This window comes from Rhagoletis pomonella, unplaced genomic scaffold (assembly GCF_013731165.1).
Source record: "Rhagoletis pomonella isolate Grant_MI unplaced genomic scaffold, Rhpom_1.0 Rhpom_scaffold_00008, whole genome shotgun sequence".
In the NCBI taxonomy this organism is placed as follows: Eukaryota; Metazoa; Arthropoda; class Insecta; order Diptera; family Tephritidae; genus Rhagoletis; species Rhagoletis pomonella.
The window spans coordinates 31,967,532-31,990,721 of NW_023458562.1; the positions used below are offsets into that span (position 1 = coordinate 31,967,532).

General features: G+C 34.4%; 3 protein-coding genes across 3 annotated transcripts; 2 read left to right on the plus strand and 1 right to left on the minus strand.

The window, feature by feature from the left end:
• Positions 1–1,369: 1,369 nt before the first annotated feature.
• LOC118745267 lies at positions 1,370–21,603 on the plus strand. The gene is made up of 9 exons (XM_036478793.1): positions 1,370–1,760; positions 1,822–2,194; positions 2,252–2,466; positions 5,305–5,631; positions 5,686–6,058; positions 6,140–6,381; positions 19,331–19,663; positions 19,727–20,099; positions 21,243–21,603. The coding sequence occupies exons 1-9, from the start codon at positions 1,453–1,455 to the stop codon at positions 21,498–21,500; spliced, it is 2,802 nt and encodes a 933-aa protein (XP_036334686.1). The 5' UTR covers positions 1,370–1,452; the 3' UTR covers positions 21,501–21,603.
• LOC118744611 (alpha-tocopherol transfer protein-like) lies at positions 5,287–6,430 on the plus strand. The gene is made up of 3 exons (XM_036477738.1): positions 5,287–5,631; positions 5,686–6,058; positions 6,140–6,430. The coding sequence occupies exons 1-3, from the start codon at positions 5,324–5,326 to the stop codon at positions 6,395–6,397; spliced, it is 939 nt and encodes a 312-aa protein (XP_036333631.1). The 5' UTR covers positions 5,287–5,323; the 3' UTR covers positions 6,398–6,430.
• Positions 6,886–16,421, minus strand: LOC118744605 (aldehyde dehydrogenase, mitochondrial-like). The gene is made up of 4 exons (XM_036477731.1): positions 15,875–16,421; positions 8,630–8,778; positions 8,460–8,556; positions 6,886–8,402 (listed from the first exon to the last, which is right to left on the minus strand). The coding sequence occupies exons 1-4, from the start codon at positions 16,007–16,009 to the stop codon at positions 7,209–7,211; spliced, it is 1,575 nt and encodes a 524-aa protein (XP_036333624.1). The 5' UTR covers positions 16,010–16,421; the 3' UTR covers positions 6,886–7,208.
• Positions 21,604–23,190: the final 1,587 nt, after the last annotated feature.

The following is a 23,190-nucleotide window of genomic DNA, read 5'->3' on the forward strand; positions in this document are numbered from 1 at the left end:
TAGATAAGAGCGAGTGTAACTTAGGGTTACCAGGTGAACATTTGACTTGGTAGGACAATTGTAACACAATAAGAGGACGTTTACTCCAGGTAAGATTCAGAAGGAGGACGCCTGAGGAACAACATATCGTCGCCTGGGTAAAAGATTTTCTTAAGCGTCATACGTTCGTGCGTAACATACGACAATCTTTTATCCAGGCGACGATATGTATTTTGATAAAAACGTTTTAAATAAAAAATATGTACATATACACTGGTTAATTTTAGTGGCATTTTGACAAGTTTGGCTATTTTTATTTATTTTGTACGCAATGTTTATTATTTGTTTTACAAAAAATCTAAGGCATTATATAACAAGCACCATATAAATTCAAACTTTGTAGAAAAATTATTAAAATTCAACAAATTTTAACAATTTCTGTCAAAAATTTGAAACTTTTCGTTCAGAATTTTTATAAATATATTGTTATGCAGTTATAGCCTATTAAATTTGAGTAGGATAAAGTGCGAGTTTCAAGACGCTAGTAAATCGTGTTGATTTTTAATAATTTTTTACAAATAAAAAGATTTACTTTAGAAGCATTATTCGAAAAATACAAAATGCAAAAATGGAGAACATTTCAGTCATAAAGGAGGACATTTAGTTTTTAGGCAAAAGGGAGGACATGTCCTCCTAAAGGAGATCTTTTTCGTTTAGAATGGCTAGGGATTCAAGGTGTTTTAAATCATCTTTCCCAATCTGAATGAAATAAAGGAGTACAAATCTATACTGATACCAACGCTCGTATTTCAGTGTTGTTTTCTTTATTTGATTTCTGTTGCTTTGGGAATACGACTTCTAAACTTTGTATGTATATACCTTCGAATGTCAAGGCAATTCAAGGAACGTGAACGTTTTATTGGAAAAAATTTCAGGCAAGACTTTATTTAGAAACAATGTTCAAATTTCCGTCTAGAGTGCATTTCAATCAAAGGTCCTTTCACAATAAAAACCAATCATGTTCATCCTTTTAGAACTATATAAAATTTTTGTTTTTTGCTCTAGAACATTGTTCAATACGATACGTTGGCCTATGTTTGCCTGTGTTCAGATCTTCCTTCCTGTTGGTGCAAGTTAGCGAAAGGCAACTGTATTTAAACTTGCCTGCTAAAACAGCGAAAATTTGGCAAATTAGTCCAATACAATTAACAAGCTTATCTATCACCGCTGTACATCTTCTATTTCAAACGAAATCTATTGCATGCTGTTGAAACCCTCGATGCACTAATCAATACATCGCTATCAGCAAAGCCAATAAAACTTATTGGTTATCATTTGATAAAACAAGTAAATGATTTCGCACGAATCCTTTGCTGATTTCTTCACCGTTTGCCATTTATTTAGTTCGCTTTCAAGTGCTTTGTTGGGCAGTTCGCGCAAATTTTGACGACGATATCGACAGACAACCCGAACATGTCAGAGCTCAGCGTACGCCCCGTCAACGAACATCTGCAGAAAATTGCCATTGAGCAGTTGAATGAGGTGCCCGAACGCATTGGTGCTGATATTGCGGTGCTACGCACTTGGATAAAACAACAGCCACATTTGCGTGCGCGCGATGATGATCAGTTTTTGATTTCCTTTTTGCGTGGCAGCAAATACAGCTTGGAAAAGGCTAAAAGTAAAATAGATAAATTCTATACGCTGCGCACTAAATATCCAGAATTTTTTGCCGCCTCCAATGCGGATGAAGCAATTGTTAGAGAGATTATTAACGCTGGGTATGACGCAGTTAAGAAAATTTAATTTCTCATATTAAAATATGTATGTGCATATTTGTAGCTTACTGTTGCTGCTGCCTACACCATTGAATGAGCATGGTCCACGCATTATTCTCATACGCCAGGGTCAACTGCCAGCTGAGAAATATAAGTTTGATGAATTTGCACGCGCGATCAGCCATATACAAGAAATCATAATATGCGATGATGATTACGCCATTATATCGGGAATGGTATCGATTATAGATGTCGAGCGCGCTACGCCTGCGCATGTCATGCAGATGACACCGAGCATTATGAAGAAGATGTCCGTACAGGCTGAGGAGGCGGTGCCGTTGCGTCCCAAGCAACAGCATTTCATACATACGCCAAATGGTTTTGAAACATTTTTCAATTTACTTAAACCGATGATGACCAAAAAACAACAGGAAAGAGTAAGATAGGATATGAATTTAAGGTTAGTTCATAACTAAAAAGTTTTTATTTCGCAGATTTCAGTGCACGCCGGAAAGTTGGATAGATTTTACGATCATATACCACTGCGTTATCTACCTGTAGAATATGGTGGCGATAACGGTAGTATAAAAGAGATTATAAACTACACTAATAAACAGTTGGACGATTATCGAGAATACTTTAAGGAGAATGTGAACTATGGCACCGATGAGAGCTTGCGAGTTGGCAAACCCATAGATTTTGAGAGCATGTTCGGTGTGGAGGGTTCTTTCAGAAAATTGGAGGTGGATTAGGTGTTTTGTTGTAGTTGAGAATGCGATTATTTTTATAGAAATGTTTCGTTTTATGTGATGATTTTCATAGAAATTAATACATTTACCCTGGATAACCAAAAAATATGAGTTATTTTCCTGAAAAAAAAGTCGCTGTATTTCAATTTGTGTCAATTCTTAATAGCTATTTCGCACTTCATTTAAGTTGCTTTGCTATTTTTGTAAACAATAAAATTCTTATCAATACCACCCATTTATTTATGCGGTGCTGAAGTCCTCACGTTACCGTCTTCAGTCATCTTATCAGTTCAACGATATGATTAGATCGCGATTAGCAGCAAGAAAAAACTTGCCTAGCACCTGTGCTAGCAAATACAGCGATGGTCAAAAAAACAGATAAAGTAAAATTTTTATTTTTTGCTCAAATTGATTGCGTGAGTGGTACATTCTTAAAAAAAAATAAAAATAATAATAAGTAAATTCGCTTAGCCACCCAAACAAGGAGAAAATGTTAAGTTGTATTATAAGCAATATGAAAAATATCTTACCCGTAATCGGGTGCAAAAACAGCTGCTCTTGGGTCAGGAAACAATTATTATCAAAAAAAAAAAAGGCATCCTAATTCATCATACGACGAATCATACTTATTTAAAGGTTGAGAAAAGACACCATTTTACTCCATTTTTTTTTTTTTGTAAGAGTTTAGATCGAAATGGTTTTAAAATAAGTTATTTTTTAACAAATTAAAAAAACTTCAAATTTTTTAAAGGAAAGGTGTTACCTTACAGGTGGTCCCATATTAATTTGGTTTAAATCCGATCATCGGATCATGAAGAAATTAAAGATAATGTTGAATTTTTATATGAGAATTGAAGTCGGTTTTGTTTTTTGCTTAAAAATTACTTGTTTTGAAAAATCACTTCTTTTTTTGTGAAAATGAAAATTTAAGGGCCAAATTCACAGTGCATAGTTAACTAAGAATCGACAATTAACTACAGGTTTTTGTACTGAAATTCTGTAGTTAACTACCAAGAACTAATTAATTAATTACCAAGAATAGCACCACAAATATTATTTTTTTGCAATAAAACTTTGTAACAAATTTTTAACATTTTTTAGTTTCGGAAATTTTTTTTTATATTTAAATTAATATTTTTTTTAATTTAGATACTGTGAAAGAAACTTAATTTATTTAACAGGATTTTTGAATACATACATATGTAATTCTTTTAACTAATAATTGGTTTTATTTTTTAAAAGTAATTGTTAAGAAACATTAAGGGTATTCTGGAGTCTTGTAAAGCCCTTGCACGGGCGAGAAGACTCCTTTTATTTAAATCACTTATCCTAACGGATATGACCCCTAAAATAAAACCCATCAATTATTCGTTAAAATTGGATTTTTATTTTTGATCGTTACTTTATGATTTTTCTTCTTTGGAACAAGAATAACCGTTATTTTTGGATTTTCAGTTTTTCGATCATACCATTGTCATTATTTTCAGAGTTAATATTTTAGATCACAAAGTATTTAAAGCGATCTCTATTATAACGGCGAAATATGATCGAAAAAATAAAAATCCATAACAAGTATTTGTTTAACAAATTAAAAAAAAAAACTTTTGCAAAATTCCATCTTTTTAAATCAATTAATTTTTGTAAAAATTAACTTGGAAAACAATTGAAAGTAAAAAGTTTCGCTTGAACAGTTTATTACTAATAATAAGTCCATTAATTTTTATTTCCAATAACAATTTTTTAAGAATTTTTTTATAATCTTTTGTTTTGAGAAACTATTTTTGTAAGTCAATATATATATATAAAACATGGGACGATTTTTTTTTTCAATTTATCACTAAGGATAAAGCCAAAAATCTTTATTTCATATATACATTTTTTAAAAAGTGTGTTACGGATTTTGTATAATCTTTTTGTTATTTAAGTATTTTTGAATCAAATTTCAGTAAAAATTTAATTTAAAAAAATGGATTTTATTTTGAAAATCAGATCATCATTCATCATTTTTATTTTTTTCGGTCAAGAATAATAGTTCATTTTCGATTTTTACTTTTTCGATTAATTTTGGATCGATATTTATTATTTTTGTTTTTTTTCGATCATACCATAACCGTTACTTTCAAATTTAATTTGTTAGATCTAAAGTATGCGAAACGGTCAACGTTGTTAAATTACCTCTCTATGTGTGTCTAGGGATACCCCCTCCCTGTCTATAGGGAGTGCTTTTTGATGCAGTAAAAACATCATTTTCGAGTACATACTAGTCTACCCAGCGACGAGTCTTCTAAACGATTCATAACAGGGATGCGTCCTTTAATTATAACAAAAGGATATAGTTTTGAACAACTGAATAATCGAAAAATGTGCATAGAGTAATCGCGTTTGAAACACCCTTTATCAAACGCGCTTAATTATCACCCGATGAAGCACCCAATACTTGTAAGTGCTAAAAAAAGCTTAATAAGTAACACAAATGCATTTTCTCTTAATCAAATAAATGCAATAATAGTTATGCAATACAAACCAAAAAACAAACGCATTTGCACTCATTTTATCTTTTCTAATGATAATAATCGTAAAAATTAATGATACTAATACTAAATTAAACTATCTAACGAGCAGCGTTGGATGGCTGAAGTTCGTAGCAAAAGTCACTTTCCGTTGTACACTCACACACATTTGTACATTGCAATACTATGTTAAGTAAATTGAATAGATATTATTGAGGTCATTTAACGCTTCAGCGCCAGTTTGTGAATTAACGCAGCTCAGTGCTGAAGTAATACACAAAATCAAAGCAACGATAACAACGCTCAAATGTCGCAATTGAATATACGGCCACTACCAGAAAATCTACAAAAAGTGGCAATCGAGGAGCTGCATGAGCGACCGGAGCGCCTACAAGAGGATCTACAGGCGTTGAAGAGTTGGGCCGACAAAGAGCCACATTTGAATGTGCGTCCCGATGATCAGCTTTTGGTAGGATTTCTACGTGGTTGCAAATTCAGCCTAGAAAAGGCCAAGTCAAAGCTCGATTGGTTCTATACATTGAAAACTAAGTATCCTGATTTTTACACTATATCCGATGTGAATGATCCGACTGTACAGGAACGCTTGCGTTATGGGTAAAATATGTGTGCTTTATAAGAAATGTATAAAAACTGAAATTTCTTCAACAGCTCTGGTTCGCTACTACCTACGCCATTGCATGACACTGGTCCACGAATTATGTTTATACGCGCCGGCAGTTATCCACCCGATAAGTATACGTTCAAGGAAATAATGGCAGTAGCGCATGCGCAACAAGAACTATGGATACGCGAAGATGATTATGCGGCTGTAAATGGTTTCATTGATGTCTTGGACGTATCACGTTTAACGGCAGCGCATTTGGCCCAACATACGCCAAATGTTGTTAAGAAGATGTTAGTTTTTGCAGAACAAGCGATACCTTTGCGACAACGTGCCACGCATTTCATTAATATACCAGCAGGCTTCGAAAAGGTATTCAATATGCTTAAACCGCTGATGCCAGCCAAGCAGCAGGAGCGTGTAAGTGTTGAGTGATAATTTCGATGCAGAGAATATTGTATTAAACGGCAATAACATTGTTTTTATTTTCGTCACCCATAGCTTCATTTACATGGCAACAATTTGGAGTCACTGTATGCGCATATACCACAAAAATATTTGCCCAAAGAATATGGTGGTGAAAATGGTTCTATTGAAGAGATTACAGAGCTCTCAGTACAATTCTTCTTGGATAGGCGTGATTACTTTATAGAGGATTATAAATATCGGAATAATGAGAAGTTGCGTGTTGGCAAGCAGCCAGACTTTGATAGTATATTCGGCATGGATGGCACATTTCGAAAGTTGGATGTGGATTAATCGAAAAAAACTATGCCGAGGGGTAGTGGATAGTGGATAGGTTTATGAGAGAATTTTTGGACTTACAAGCATATGTAAATGGTGGAGATACAGATTAATAAAGCAAAGATGAGTGAGTTTGTTTAATTTAAAAAGTTATCAAATATTGACATTTGACTTGTTTGTGCGAGGCCTTTTGCTGCCAGAAATACACTCGTAGTTTTGTAACTGCCTGCCGAGGTGAAAGCTCTATTAGAATAAAACAAACGTGTACGTGGTCGGAACAGTAATTGACACAAGGTCGAACTGGGGAAGCACACACGTCTAACCACTAGGCTAAGGCGGCCGCTAATACTTTTATTCAGCTTTCTTTAAAGTAATATCTTAAATTTTGATTGGTTGATATTTAAAATATTGTAATCAATGAGCATTGAAAAAACTAATAAAATTAATCTTATAATTTGTGCAATTCGAGACCATTTAAAAAAGTACCTGCTCAAAACATCATATTTCGTTTTTTAGATTAGGTATAGAGTTTTATTTGTTTTATGTCATTGTACAGCTCATACGAAACTGTCGTATATTTGTATTTGTAGGTACTAATTTCACACATATGAACATACATATGTATAATAGTACGTTAGCAAAATATTTTATGAAATAGGTACTAGTAATTCAGACATATGTATACATGACAATATAGAAAACTTGTGCGATTTTAAATTAAACTGCAATTTCCTTCCTCAGCCTTTCATTTAAAGACAAACATACTACAAGTAGGTATTAGTAACAATCAGTGCGACATTCATAATCATCTCGCCGCTTTCGCCCTTTACGAGTTCTTCTGCTGAATCTTGACAATCACACTCTTCACCTCGGTGTAGTTCTGCAACGCATATTCACTATTTTCTCGTCCATGGCCGGACATCTTGTAACCACCGAAAGGCATTTGTGCGCCAAAGGCATTGTATGTATTCACCCAGACTGTGCCGGCGCGCAAACCCTGCACGACATAGTTGGCCTTATCAATGTCGCGTGTGAAAACAGCCGCCGCCAAGCCGTAGTCGGAGTTGTTGGCACGCTCAATCACCTCATCCAAAGTCTTGAAGCGAATGAGCTGTTGCACGGGGCCGAAGATCTCTTCCCTCGCGATCGTCATGTGATCGTGCACATCAGCGAATACAGTGGGTTCTACGAAATAGCCGGGCAGATGGTTGGGACGGTTGCCGCCAGCTACTAACTTGGCGCCTTGCTTCTTGCCTTCCTCAATCATGCCGAGAATGCGTTGTAGCTGCTCTTGATCGACTTGTGGGCCCTGTTCGACATGCAATTCGAAGGGGTTGCCAAGCGTACGCTTCTTGGCACGCTCAGCGCTGCGTTCAACAAATTCATCGTAAATTCTATCTTCGACAAAGGTACGCGAACCAGCGCAACAAGTTTGTCCCATGTTGAAAAAGAGCCCAAAGTGTGCGGACTCCACAGCGTAATCCATATCGGTGTCGGCCAAAACAATATTCGGGCTCTTACCGCCTAACTCCAAAGTGACGCGTTTCAAATTGGTGTTGCCGGAGGCTTGCTGTATAAGTTTTCCCACTTCAGTGGAACCGGTAAAGGCGACCTTATCGACATCGTAGTGATTGGCCAACGCGGCGCCAGCGTCGCCGAAGCCAGGCAGCACATTAACTACACCTTCTGGGAAGCCAGCTTCTTTAATCAGTTCAGCTATGTAGAGTGCAGTCAAGCTAGTCTGTTCAGCAGGTTTTAGTACAATGGTGTTGCCAGTAGCTAGTGCTGGTCCCAATTTCCAGGCCAACATGAGAATTGGGAAGTTCCATGGAATGATTTGGGCGCACACGCCAACAGGTTCATGACGTGTGTAAGCAAAGAAATCACCATCCATGGGAATGGTCTTGCCATGATTCTTATCAGCCCAGCCGGCAAAATAGCGTAAATTCTTGATAGCGACAGGTACGTCAACATTGTAGGCGACTGCATAGGGTTTACCGTTGTCCAACGTTTCCAAACTCTAGAAAAGAATGAAGGTGGAGAAATGTGGGCGATGCAATAAAAAAATGTAACTCACGGCCAAATAAACGCGATCACGCTCTATTAGATCAGCCAAACGATTCAAATGAACACCGCGGTCGGAGGCGTCCATGCGGCGCCATGGTGAACCGACTCTGTTAAAGAGAAATTAATATGTATGTTAATAATATTTTTTAACGATAGCGTAAATATAGTATAAAAGCTTACTTGAAAGCGTTGCGTGCGGCCTGCACAGCGATATCAACGTCCTCCTTGCCGGCACACTGGATTTCAGCGACTTGTTTTTCAGTAGTTGGATTAATGGAAGGGAATGTCTTTCCAGTTTTGCTCTTGTGCCATTCGTTGTTAATGAAAAGCTGTATAAAGAGAAATGTGGACAATAGTGAAATGAATAATGATCATTGTCTTATTAATTACCTTATATGATAATAAAACTAGATTTATGTCTTATGTTTTTAAATAAATATCAGACTCCCTGATGAAGACGTGAAGGACGCCGAAACGCGTAGGAGAGAGAAGGAAAAGTAAATTTTGCCTTTTGAATTTACCGGCCGAAAAGCTCCGCATACAACCCAATAACAAAACTAGATTTAGTTAGTGGTTTTAAACTAATATTTCGCACACAAAGTGTTCTTCAGTATGCAAATTAACCTGAACTTGCAGAATTTTTTGACACCGGTTTATTTGAGATTTATTGCGGCAACATTATTGTATTTTGGTAAAGTAATGCTACGTGCTTTAAAATATCTATTAGGCAAGTTTTCTTAAGCCCTCTATAGATTTTATATTTACGCATAGATAGTATCAGCTAATTATAATCAATATATGTACATTTTAAATTACAATAAAATATATTTGACATGAATAATAAATACATAAATAAAAGCATGATTTTTTTTTTAATTAAAGAAGCAGATTGAGAAGAAATAATCTCCGAGCGGCTTTCTGAGGTACCTTCTATGTACATATAGCAAAAGCAGAAGCCCAAGTTGTGCCACTCCATACAAAGTAGAAATAATAAAATAAGGCAGAGTGGAAGGCCTTTCGGAAGAGTTTTAGTAGTACATAGATTGGCGCTTAAAAAATATGTTAGTGTTTGGCCGAGCTACTCCTCCGATTTGTTGTCACACAAAGTGGAGGGACCTCGGAAGAGCTTTTAGCTCCCGAAATTACACTTTCAGTCCCCGTTTTCCAATAGACATAAACTGCAGTGAAAGTTTGGAGGAAATTAACTATAAGATTTCGTTTATTAATATAATTGGCATTCCAATAGAAGGATCAATCTCGCATTTCTCGGACTAGGTCTAGGAAGCGAACCAATAAAAAGGGTCTGTTTAATATTTCTGTTTAAATATTCTTCAATCAAAATTATCCTTACTTGCCTAAAAATTAATTTCCGAGAATTCGCTTTCAAAGACTAAACATTTGTTACAAATTACTTGATTCATGAACAAGCATATCATTGCGGAATTATACCAGGTGAAGTAATTAGAACGAGAAGAAAAATTTTGACACTGCCTTATATGAAAAATTGCCTTTAAAAGTTCTGATCCAGTACTCCATGAACTTACAGGATTTTACACGAACTTGCAGGAAGTTGCAGGAAAAATGTTCCCGTACTCCAAAATCCTCCAAAATTCTGTAAATGAGAGCGACTTTTGGAGAGTTGTGTAGAGAATGAAGTTGCAAGATTTTACCCGAACTTTTTCTTCTGGTAAAATCATGAAAAGTGTCAAGCAATTACTGGTTGACGTTTTTACAGGAAAAATGGATTTTTTGTACCCGTACTTTTTGTTGTTACTCACTTTTGACTCACACTTCAGAGAGTAATTTTGCTGTTTGACAGTTTTACAAGATTTTTCACGAAAAGTATTGGATCAGAGCTATTATTTGACTATAAAGCAGCCGAATGTCAGAAAATAAAGCGAGAAAGCTGTTTTATTACTTCACCTGTTGCAGGCATATAAGCTCCAAATTTTTCTTTAAAGTAATGCTTATTTTGTATGTAAACACACTCGGATCAAGTACGCCATTTGCTCTCTCAACAGCGTTCTCTTTTACTACATTTTAAGTAAAATTTGGCGAGACTCCTGTTCGGGGGAGTGTCATACAGGAGTTTTGAAGAAAAGAACTTGGTAAAAAAAAAACTAACCCCAAACCCATTCCACTGAGCCCCTTGGCAAAGTGGTTAGAGGTGGTGCACTAAAAGTTCCGGTTTCAAAAAATGTGACAATTATACGACATTCCCATGGCACATAATTCGCTCTCCCATTCGTAATTCGCTTTCTAATTACCCCCCTCCGAATTACGTAATTAACTATACAAAATTATGAGCGAATTAACTCCTTTATAGGTAATACAAAACCAATTACCAATTACAAAACAAGAGAGAATGGAAAAAAAAGACAAAGAAAGGGAGTAATTGAAGGGTTAAAAATGAACTGTCAAATCGAATTAAGAATAAGTATTTCAGAAGTGAACAACGTAATTGGCAGTGCCCGTGTGAACTTACTTTAAACCTACTGTTGAATCTGCTGGACCCATAAAAGTTAAATTTTTCCCCTGGCAAGCCTCTTTCAAGTTTTTTTCAACATAAGTGAACTATTTAGTGAATAAATAAACATGTAAAAAATTAAAAAAAAAAAAACAAAATTAAGTTAATTTTTTCTTATTGATATTTTATGTTAAAAAGTAGTTAGTTACAAGTCCTAACTTTTTTCGGCCATCGCCCTTCAAAAGTAGTTAGTCACGAACGAAGAAAATAACCAATTAAAAAGGGCAATTTTAGCTACAAACTAGCTCAATTTCCTGCAGGGCATGTAAATGACCAAGCGCTTTTATATGAAAGCATTAACTCTATCTGCGAGTACTGAACAAATTTCGGAGCCGTACATAGAACATAGCGGTGAATAATAGGTAGATATTAAAAAGCACACACATATAGTTAAGATATTAAAATACAGAATGGTTATTTTTCAAGTAAAAAAAACTTTGTAAAAACATCATTATCTTGCTTAATGAGTGGCGGAGTTGATACTTTTTGAAATGAAGTCATCATCAAATATTTAACATGCATATGTATGTCGGAAAAGGTTTATTCAAATTCGCCGCTACAGTAAAGGATTGAGGTTCTATTTGGAATTTGGCAACTCACAAAAGATTTTGCATGTGTAGCACGTAAAAGCTTTTAATTACTTACATAGATAATTTGCGATAATTTATTGTTCATTCATCATTATTGCCCCTATAAATAATATACATATGCACATCAAATAGGTAGTATTTATTGCTGTGAAAAAAAGAACACCATGAATTTATCAATTGTGTACGGATGTACCTACATACATATGTACATATCTATGCCATAAACAATTTACTAACTCCGCAAGCATCAAACCAAAAATTTACTCCAGTTTTTTCGTAGTTATAAGGTTTTCAAGTCAATAAATAATATTATTCTCCAACTTATTAAAGAAATTCCACGCTGGTAATTTTGAAATCCAAGATAATCCCCGGCTAAAGCTTATTATTTCGTCATGCATACATATGTAGGTATGTACGTACCCTGCAAACCATTTTGCATTGTATTCTGAATTGTAGAGAAATTTTAAAGAACTCGTAAAAATCGCATTCGATTTTTTGCCGAATTTCCTAAAATGAAACAAACTGTGTACACAAACTGTGCCTTCGATATGAAAAAAGGCTGCTATGTGAAGAATTTCTTGCAGAATTTTCTTTATTTTTCATACAGAAATTTCTTTACGAGTTCGTGTCAACCACTTCATATAATTTTCTTTGAAAATTCGTAATAAAATCGTTACAGAAATGAGAAACTCCTAAAGATTTCGTTAAGATTTCGAGAATTTTGGCTTGCAAGGTATGTACATATGTATCTGCACTAAAATAATAAGAAACATATTTTTTAACCGGCATAAATAATCGTATCATAAAAACGATTTGCTGTTCGAAGGCGGCACGGAACAATAGGTTCCTCTTACTTAACACATTACAAGAATTTATATTTATTGTTTTTAAGCTTCAGAAAAACTCACCAATCTAAACATTTTAATATAAAATCAATTCTAATAAATTGTATGCATTAAAAAGTGCTTTCTCATTTTACTCTGTGCTACTAAGCTAATTTGAATGTCAACAATCAGCACATAAATATGTACATAAGTATGTACTTAAGTACTTAGTAAGCTGAACGCAGCTGAGCTTAGGTTTATCAGTTCTAAATATTTTTTAAAGTGGCGGTCTATTTTTTTTTCAAGCAATCTACCGTTATCAATAAAATTCTGCAAGATTTCCTTGTCAGCAAAAAGTGAATGCAATTAATTTTTTTATAGAATTTACTTGTAATCAAATTGTATGCTTGTCTGAGCTAGAAATGTGTAAGTGTTTTTTTTTTGCAAATCAGCAATTGAATTTACGCTTAGCAATGACAATAGATTTTTCGTCATGAATTTTAATAATTTAAAGCAAAATTTATTAATAATATATTGTCCAATCATCTGTTTGCCTGTTATTTTAAATTAAATGGGCAGCGTCTTTATCTATGCATTGTATGTGTGTAAATATGTATTTACTCGTACTATGTTGTATTTGTAAGTATTATGTATACATAAAAAAACAGTTGCAAAAAAACAAGCATTTTAATAAACTACCTGAAATGACAAATGCAAAGTGCCGGTGTATTTGTCGTACATGGAAGTAGCCACGTTTACCAAAAGAAAAAACATATGCCGGCGAGCCCTCCAGGAAAAGCTTAAGCACATCAGCGCAAAAGCTTTTGAATCTAGACACAATTTGGGGCAAAGCGATCCTTTGTGTACTTTAAACAAATTTTTGTTTGGTGATTTTTTCGCTTGAATATGCTTTCGTTCTGCAGTTCATATCGGGTACAGTGGCGGAAATATAAGTAGAGAGGAGGCATTTTAGCGTTCTTTCGCTATTTCCCTTTCATTTATTTAATGTTTATTGTTTTTTTTACGAAAGTAGCTCGTTGTCTAACAAAAATCATGTAAGGAAAAATTTCAAACTTTGTACAAAGTTTATGAAAATTCGACAAAGTATCATCAAATTTTTGAGATTTTTATTAAATTTATTAGAAACATTCTGAGTATGCAGTTTTGTAGCCCATTCAATTTTAGTATAACAAAGTGCAAATTTTATATGTATATTTTACAATATCTATTTTCTATCGACACTATACGCCGTATTTTATTCGATACTGCGATTTCCTGCAGACTGTTTCATTTATAACTAAATGCAATAAACACACTGCGCAATGTGGTAGCGCCGTTGAATCAGCTAATACATAATCGTAAAAAATTTTTTGTTTTCTTTAGAATGTGTGAGTTCTTGAGGGTAGATGTAAACAAAATTTGTAATTGTCTCCCGGTTTAAATGAGCGATTGTTATTTCAATGACGAATGGATTTTAAACAAAGAATTCAAGCCGTGACTGCTTAATGAAGACGAATATAGAAAGTATGTTCGGCAGTTTTTTTTTTTGTTTGGAAGAAACTGCCCGAAAAAAACTGCCAAATCTCAAAGCGATTGTTTACCAACTTCAAACTAGCACTTACTATGTATTTATACTACAATGACAACTTGTATCCAAATTTATGGAATGTTCTGAGTTTTGCACAAAGTCTAGAGATTTTTTGTAATGTTCTTTGTTGTAGCATGAACTACATTTTTATAAAAAAAATCTCAGAAAAATTGTAATAAAAAATTTTCTATACATTTGAAAAATTCTCTTTGTCAATAATTTATTTCGGCACTGCACATACATACAACATGCAAGGTTCATAGAATACAAGGTTACGACATCAGCCATGGCCGCCATCTTGATGACGTAGATGGCTAAAATTTTGGAGTTGCCAGATTCCTAAAAAATTATCTTATAAGAATACACTATTTTAGTCAAAAATACATCGCGTTTTATTTCAAATGTAACCTTGATATTTACCGTTTGACAATTTGCGTCGAAGTTTGTGCCTTTCTCTGCGTCTTTGAGTTTATTTAAATTACTAAAAATTTAAGTGCGCTGTTTTTGATTGCAAAAATTACACTGAAAAAGGTAATTAAGGTTTTACCGTATGTTTAAAGATGAATTGCATTTTCGGTAGCGAATTGATTTTATATCAAAAATGCCCGTTTTATTAGGATTCCCAAAATATGCTATACGGCAACTATATTTTCTGCGTTTTGTAAACTCTCCTTCTTCGTAAAATATTTCAGCCAATCAGAACTCATTTTGCAACTACGTCATTGGAGGAAAACAAATTTTTGACAGCACCATGTCGTAACCTTCTATTCTATGAACCTTGTACAACACGTATAGAAATGTATAATTGGGTGTGACTTTTACTTTAATTTATCTTTTAAGTTTTTTGATAGTATTATCATGGAAGTTTCGTTTTATGAAAATGTGTGTGTATGCATCTATGAAATTTAATATTGTTTTGGTGTTCTATTCTATTAATATCCGGACTTATTTTGGAGTCAGAAAAGTCTCAGGATACCCAATTTTTCTAAAAATTCTAAATAAAAAGCTGGGAATTTTTGGGTGCAAATGCTGAAGTTTGTTGAATTTTCATCATTATTGTACAAGTTTGAAATGTAGATCTACATATATGGCACTGGTTAGGTAAAGTGCTAAACTTCTATAAAAAAAAATATAAAAATTTCGGGGCATCCCTCTATCAAATGAATTCAAGAATCATGAGATGCTCGTATAAATGTACATAAATTCGTTAGGGTTGAAAATTCGCATGTGAGGAACTCTAAATTTTCCTGCAGGGTTGGTTCAATTGGTGGCACAGTGTATATGCGAAACATAATAGGATGCGCGATGAAAGACGATCAACATGACTAGCAAAATTCAAAGGCATTGAAAAAGAAAAAGGCACACCAAACAAAAAATTAAAAAGTACATTATTATAAAAAAGCAAATTTCGCGACCGGCTGTCGAGAAATACAAACCAACATATACATGCATACATATGTATGACATGTGGTTAATATTCTGTTCTCACTTTGCAACTTAGAGAAAAGCTCTGGCAATACAAATAATACTATAGGCAAAGCGAATAAAACGAAAATAACCAAGAAACGTATTTTCTCGATGTTTTTTTTGTACGCTTCCTGTACTGAATCCAATCCAAGATTGCGGCTACAAAAATCTGATTTCGATTTCAAGTGGGGGCGGGAGCAGCCCAAAATTAAAAAAGGAAAAAGTAAATTCAGATAGCCGTTCAGGAAATTTTATAATAAGATATTTAAATATAAGGAAATAAACGTTCAAGTGATTGTTAATATGTAGATTAATATAAACATGCACCTACTACATTATATGTATACATAAATATTTATTAATACTTATATACCCATATATACTATAAACACTTGTAGTTAAAATAACAAAAATGCGCATTGTACTTACCCCTGTATAAAGAATCTCCGGTTCAATATGTGGATCTGGCACCAGACTGGAATATTTGGCTACCGCTCCATTCAAAGCACCAGCAAGTGATTTGCCGGACGACATTAGCGCGTTACTTCTCAACAAACGCAACATTTTCTTAAGCTACTTTACACTTTTTAAGCACAAAAAGAAACTAAAGAATTAGGTAAGACTTAATGCGTCTGTTTAGAAACGTCAAATAATTTATTCTTTCGATTGTGCGAATTATTTTCTCGTTTCCAATTGCTTTCGCAAGCACACTTAACCGTTTGCTTTGAGGCGCTTTAAGCAACTGATGGTCGAGGAGGTGGTGCCTCACATAAGTATGCACATATATTTTTGATATTCGGGCGGAGAAGTTCGACCGGGTGAGTAGTTGGGGGGATGATAGGTAAAACTCATGGCAATGGCTGATAGTGACAGCTGTTTTGAACTCGGCTGGGTACAGTTGTCATGGAGCTTTTTTTTAATGGGAACACTGGTGATGAGACGTTACTATTTGGATTTTTGACTGAAAGCTTTTAAGTGTAATTCTATAATTCTACTAGCCAATGTACACTTGCTAGCCGGCGTCTGATAAGAGCTTACGAAAAATTATTAGTTTAGGTCGAAACGACTAAAGAGCTGAACCCTCTTCAGACATAGGCCCGAATATTAGCGCTGTGATAGCACCGTGCGTCAGTCAATTTTACACACGAAAAAAAATCAATATATTCACAAAACTGGGGCCAAATATAGTAAAACTGCGATTTTAGTTTTTCTCTAGTAGTTCTCTCTGACGTCAGGATTTTTTTTAAAAGGACTTTGAAGTTTCTAGAATATGATTGAATAAAAAAATTATTCAAAAGATGGGGTGCATTGTAGAATAACAATAAGGATATCAATTGAAAGGAAAAATTATGTAGAATGGAAAAAAATTGTATTTTTGGGTGCACCAGGACGAATAAGTATTGAAAATGTCGTTTTAAAACTTTATCGTTGAATATCCTTGGAAATTTCCAATATTTATTTTTGAAAAAAATATATGTCAAGGACTAATATGTTAACTACCACATCCTCGAATTTCGTCCTTCTAACTTTATTAGTTTTATTTGTTTTTTTGTTATTTTTTGGCCTTTATAACAATTATATTCAACAATTTATATTGAGCTCGAGGCCGTCTTTTAAATGAAAATTTTTATTGTGGAAAAGCAACAATAATTTGAAAAAATGGTAGAAGTGATAGCTATTTCGGAAATCACCACATTTCCTCATCAGACTTCTTTCAGTAGGATTCGAACCGACGATCCCACTGACTCAGCCAGTTGCCTATGCACCGTGCTAAGTACGTCTTGTAAATTATCGTTTGCTTTTTTCCACTATTTTCTTTTTTCTTTTTTGTTATGCCAACACAATCAAGCGCATCTATTCCGCTGCAATTCACTTGATCATGTGGTTGTTGGTATTGTTGGTTTTTTGCTAATAATTCTATTTTTAGAATGTTTACCTTTTTTTAGGTGTGCTCGTCCTTAAGTTATTTGTAAATAAATTAATAAATGAAATAGCTATCACTTCTACCATTTTTTAAAATTATTGTTGCTTTTCCACAATAAAAAAATTTTCATTTAAAAAACGGCCTCGAGCTCAATAGAAATTGGTGAATTTATTAGTTTTAGATAGAAAGAATTTACACTTCTCTTTATAAGATATTGATAGTTACAATACATGTACATAATTGAAGATACTGGAATCATTTATTATGGAACCATGTATGCGCTCTAAAAGAGCAAACTGACCGTATGATATACCTATGGTTTAAATACTATAATTGTTTTGTATACAAGGGCGTAGCCAGCCTTTCATCTAGGGGGCAGGAGTTTATATAGAGGGAAAAAATGTTTTTATATATATATATTTTTTTTTTGTGTATACGAAATTTTTGGATTTAAGAAAGTATAAGTTTTCTGGTAGCCTTTTTAAAAATCGGTTAGTAATTTTTTTGTTTAAAATATTTTTCTTTATAAAAAAAGGTATTTTATGCATTCAAGTGTTTTTTTCTCAAATTGTTATACACGAAGTATACAAATATGCTCAATAAAATGTTGCAATATTTTCACCTGGAGAATTGTCATCTTTTAAATTCTGTCCAAAAAAGTCTTGTGACGTGGAGCGTTCGTTTGCAATACATATATGTATGTATGTATGTACAAAAACTTTTTATGCGATAATCGCGAAAAAATTTTCGTTAAGCATATTTTTAATATTTTGGAGTCATTTTAATGATAATGTAATTAGGTTTTTGTGCATATTTTTGTCTTCCCTAATCATCAATCCACTGACTGATGCAATACCAATGCGTAATTGTGAAATTATATTTTAAGTAAAAAATTTTAAAAGTTATTAATAATATTGAATCATTGGAATAAACGGTCAGTTAGTCAGTGAAAGAAGCTGAATACACAAGCTGAGTCTCGGGGTAGGCTATTGTATTTTTAAAAACGTTTTCCGTTGCTTATGTTGGTGTTCGAACGACAATATTTAGTTGATCTCGATCTCCTTTTGTTTTCCCAGTTGAAGTTTGCGTGACTGCCGGCTGTGCCAATCTATGTATATCGTGTTTAACCAACTCAAATTCAATACTTTATACGATTGAATTAAAGTTGTATAAGTTGTGTAAACATAAATTTCGAGACCTCTTATTTAAAATTAAAAATGTTTCGTAAGTTGCTCGCGACGCGTTAAGCTTGCCATAATACGGATGCTCCCAGGTCCAAGGGAGGCGGCCTACTACTCGCAAATCATTCCAACATCCAACTAGTGCACGCCTACGTTCGCCCCGCTAACACCCTTTGCGACAACGCCTGCTTGTAGCTGTCGGCCAATCCACCAGCCACCTGACAATACGCCAATCGCCTGCCAGTGCACGAGCCGCCTGCCGATTGATCAGCTTCCAGCCGCCTGCAAATCCACTGGATGTCCATAAATTCACTAGCCGCCTACATCCTGTCCACCCACACGACCTCCAGTCACCAGACTTCTATCTGAGTGCAGCCTCAACTAAAAGTACAGCCAAGGCGGCTGTAAATGGAATTCAATAGAAAAATCTATAGTCCATTTTCTGGGTGTAATAAAGCACGCTACGTTTGATACTACGATTTTTCTACTGGCATGCTGCCTACAAGCGATCATATTTAATAAACTGTGTAAGTATGTACATATTTTGTATTGCAATTGATCGCTAGCGTGGAAAACATGTACTATAACTTACGAACAAAATATCGCATTCGCTATGTACACACATCCATATTTTTATCGCGACAAGTTTATCTGTGAAGCTTTAATGTATATATTTCTAATATCTAATCAAAAACACAATTCACTTGTAATATTTCTGTACTCGGGAAATCATCCAGGCAGTGTCTACAGCATTTAAAACTATTTCTGGCGTAAACGAAGTCGTGAAAAAAAAACGAAAATGACCACGCCCACGATAGATATACGCCCACTAACACCTGCGCTACAACGAAAAGCAATTGCCGAATTAAATGAGGTGCCCGAACGTCGGGCCGTGGACATCGCTGCATTGAGAGAATGGTTGCTAAGGCAACCACATTTAAAGTGCCGCATGAGCGATCAATTTCTTGTAAGCTTCCTGCGTGGCTGCAAATTTAGTCTGGAGAAGGCGAAACGAAAACTGGATCAATACTATACTTTGCGTACGGCCATGCCCGATTTGAATCAACACAACTTTGTGGATGATCAACGGCTGCGCGCCATTATACGTTTGGGGTAAGCGAAAATTACATATCCTTTACCTAGTATAATCGTACAAATTCCATATAAAATCTGCAGCGTTACGCTTTACTTGCCGCTACCGCTAATGGAGGATGGCCCATCCTTAGTGTTAATGCGCCCTGGCAAATACGACCCCAACAAATTCAATATGACTGAAATATTGCGCGCCAGCTTCATACTGCAAGATATCTTTTTGATAAGCAATGATAATTTGATTGTGGGTGGTTTTATGCAAATCGGCGACTTTGAGGACTTCACCATGGCACATTTCGTTCAAATGAGTCCAACACTTATGAAGCGCTTTAGCTTGTATGCCGAAGAGGGTATGCCGATGCGCATTAAAAATTCACATTTTTTCAATACTGGCGCCGTATTCGAGAAAATGTTTGCCGCTGTTAAATTGGTGATGCCAGCGAAGATGGTCGAAAGGGTGAGTTTGGGAGGGTAATGGGGATTTTTGAGCATAATTTAGTTTTCCATTTTTTGTGGGTTGATACGAGGTAAAGTTACAGCCTTATTTTAAATCGTATTCTGTTCATTTATTTCTTTTAGTTCAGAAGTTATATTGGGCTCAAAAATAGGCGCTTATTTTGGGTGTTTTTGGGGTCCCTCCTTTTACTGTAGAATGGCTTTTGACTTTCGTTATTAAAGTTATTCCCCAATAAATTACGGATAATTGAGTATCTTTAGAATGCTCCCATAGAAGCTTTTGATTTTAAGTTTAAATTACTTGATTATGATGACAGAATACATATTAAAAAAAAAAAACATCGGATGGCGCAAACACTTTTTGGTTAAAACTTGTTCCAGTGAGTGCATGGTGTTTTTTTTTAATATTTGCAATGTTTTTAAAACTAAAAATTTTTTGTTATTTTTTTATAAAAATATGGTCCATGGTTTAATCAAAGCCATACAAGCAAAATTTTCAAACTTTATACAGAACTTAGAAAAATTCACCGAATTTTCGTCTAAATTTTGAACTTTTTGATCTGAATTTTAAAAAAAAATTTCGGTACGCAGATAGATCGGCTATGTCATTCAGTGCAACAAGTGCAAGTTTTAAGCAGCTAAAAGATCGCGTTGCTTTTTAATGAATTTTTTTTTCGACGGATTTTGCGGTTTTATGCATATAACAATTGCAATTTATAAAATCTAGCGTTTTTTTTAATTTTGTTTGCAAACGGTCATGTGCATTTTATTGTACAAAAATTCCTTTTTATATGGTAAAAAGTGCAAAAATCCGTCAGCAATAAAAAATCAATAAATATCAACGCGATTTTATAGCCGCTTAAAACTTGCATTTGGTTTACTAGAATTGAAAAACTGATCTATCTGCGTATGCAATATTTTTGTTTTTTACACAGATTAAAAAGTGCAAAATTTAGACGAAATTTCGTTGAATTTTTCTAAATTCTGTATAAAGTTTGAAAGTTTGGCTTATCTGGTTTAGATTAAAGCATGAACCATATTTTTATAAAAAAATAACAAAAAAATGTTAACCTGAAAAACCTTGCATAAAATAAATAAATAATAATAAGTTTAAATTCATTCAGTGCTCACCCCTTTTTTACAGCTCCAAGTGCACACCACGTTTGAATCGCTTTGCGAAGCCGTACCCATAAAGTATCTGCCAAAGGAATATGGTGGTGAGAATAGTAGCATCGAGGAGATTGTTGCTAGAAGTGAGCAGTTAATTTTGGAATATCGCGAATATTTATTGGAAGAGAAGAATTATGGTGTTGATGAGAAGTTACGTGTGGGAGGCGGTTCAATTAATACCGGACCATTATTTGGTTTAGAAGGTACATTTCGAAAGCTGGATGTGGACTGAAAAAATAGCAAATAAGAAATTAGAGTTAAGAATATTATATTTGTTAGTGCTAAGAAAATTAGGCTTTCAGTGATAATAAATAAATAAGGAAATGAAAACTGTCTCGCCATGTGATTTATTTATTGTCATAGATACCAGAGTTGGGCAAAATTTATTCGAATGACGAATAACAAATGAATAAATTGTTTTTCTTGTTATTCGTAAATAATAAATAATTTTGTTTATTCAAAAAAAAATTATTCGAATGACGGATAAATTATTTTATTCGTTATTCGAATAATTATTATCTTCATTAATTATTCGAATAACGAATAAAATAATAATAAAACAAGTAATTTATGTGTATAGATATGTACATATATTTATGTATAAAATGATAACCGTTTTCGTTGTTGCGATTTAACTCAAACCCCTGGATAGATTTAAATTTCGGAGGTTATTCCATGCGCATAAAGTCCTATTAAAGGCTACTAGAAAAGTCCTTGGTGGCGATAGAGCCGAGTTATATATAAAAGCCGTATTTATGAACTTATTTCGTTCAAATTCAAAATGTGTTCTTCCTGCATGATGAAAAATACTTATGCGAAAAATGGACCCGCTAGGTGGCGCTGCAGTTGAGTTATTTAGAAAATCCCTATTTATTGTAAAATCAGGTTGCAATTCATAATGGTGCTGCAGTCGAAATCATTAGAAACCCCATATGTCTGGACTACTTTGTTTTTTATGTTTATATTATACGAATTTACGATGTCTCACGTCGTCATACACCCTAAATGCGACCTTGCATCTACCTCCGCTTGATGAAATTGCTCGGCCGTTGCTGCAGCAGTAAGACTCAAGGAAACCAGCTCTTGGATATTTTAAAAGTGGCGAATCAGCAAGGAATGTTTCGACCACATCCTTCCAAGAAAGACCACTGTTGGCATATCAATGGCCAAATTTTACATCGAGGATTTTTGGCTCTCCTATAATAGAAAACGCACATCTGTGCTCTTCAGCTTCCTTATAAGGACTTTTGTTGGCCTACATGACATAAGACTAGAGGTTGACGCATCGGACCAATGTTGTAGTTGCAAGATCATAGAAGAAGATTACGCACGCTTAGAAAAGATCTCACAAGTGGAAATAAGGCCATCGGTAAAGCTCATGCCATTGAAAGGAATTTTTTCTTGCATATAGCATCAGAGCGCTATTTTTTTGGCAGAAATATGTGTGAGAAGGGTTCTGCTCTTTAGTTGTTCAACCTAAATTAAGAATTTTTTACCTTACCCATATTTGGTTTTCAACGCTATTCATGCATTGGCCAACGCAAAAAATCTTATCAGGGGCCGCGAAACCAGAGGGAATGATAAAATAGTAAACAAATTTATACTGTCATGGCAGTTCGCCAATTGGTGACATAAAATATCTTTCGTATTCTTCTCGTATGAGTTTTGCTTGTGGTGGTATATATCGCAGCAAAGATTCCGCCATCGGACTTCAAGAAAAATTATAATTTAAATACAAATTAAATTAAAAGTTATCTTGCTTCCGAAAACAAGGATATTCATTTCGGTGTTTTTGGACACATAAGGAAGCAAAAAAGTAGATTATTAATAAACAGCCTAAATATTGTTGTGTATTGTTCACTTCAATTGCCGCACAAGAACACAATAAAAATTGCCGCAATTTTGAAATTTTCATTGCCTCA

Coding starts and splice junctions, on each gene's coding strand:
- LOC118745267 (XM_036478793.1), top strand. CDS start 1,453: ATGTCAGAGCTCAGCGTACGCCCCGTCAACGAACATCTGCAGAAAATT. Junction 19,664..19,726: donor CGCGCCATTATACGTTTGGG/GTAAGCGAAAAT, acceptor TAAAATCTGCAG/CGTTACGCTTTACTTGCCGC. Junction 20,100..21,242: donor CAGCGAAGATGGTCGAAAGG/GTGAGTTTGGGA, acceptor CCTTTTTTACAG/CTCCAAGTGCACACCACGTT.
- LOC118744611 (XM_036477738.1), top strand. CDS start 5,324: ATGTCGCAATTGAATATACGGCCACTACCAGAAAATCTACAAAAAGTG. Junction 5,632..5,685: donor CAGGAACGCTTGCGTTATGG/GTAAAATATGTG, acceptor TTTCTTCAACAG/CTCTGGTTCGCTACTACCTA. Junction 6,059..6,139: donor CAGCCAAGCAGCAGGAGCGT/GTAAGTGTTGAG, acceptor CGTCACCCATAG/CTTCATTTACATGGCAACAA.
- LOC118744605 (XM_036477731.1), bottom strand. CDS start 16,009: ATGTTGCGTTTGTTGAGAAGTAACGCGCTAATGTCGTCCGGCAAATCA. Junction 8,779..15,874: donor CGGAGATTCTTTATACAGGG/GTAAGTACAATG, acceptor CTCTTTATACAG/CTTTTCATTAACAACGAATG. Junction 8,557..8,629: donor GCCGCACGCAACGCTTTCAA/GTAAGCTTTTAT, acceptor TCTCTTTAACAG/AGTCGGTTCACCATGGCGCC.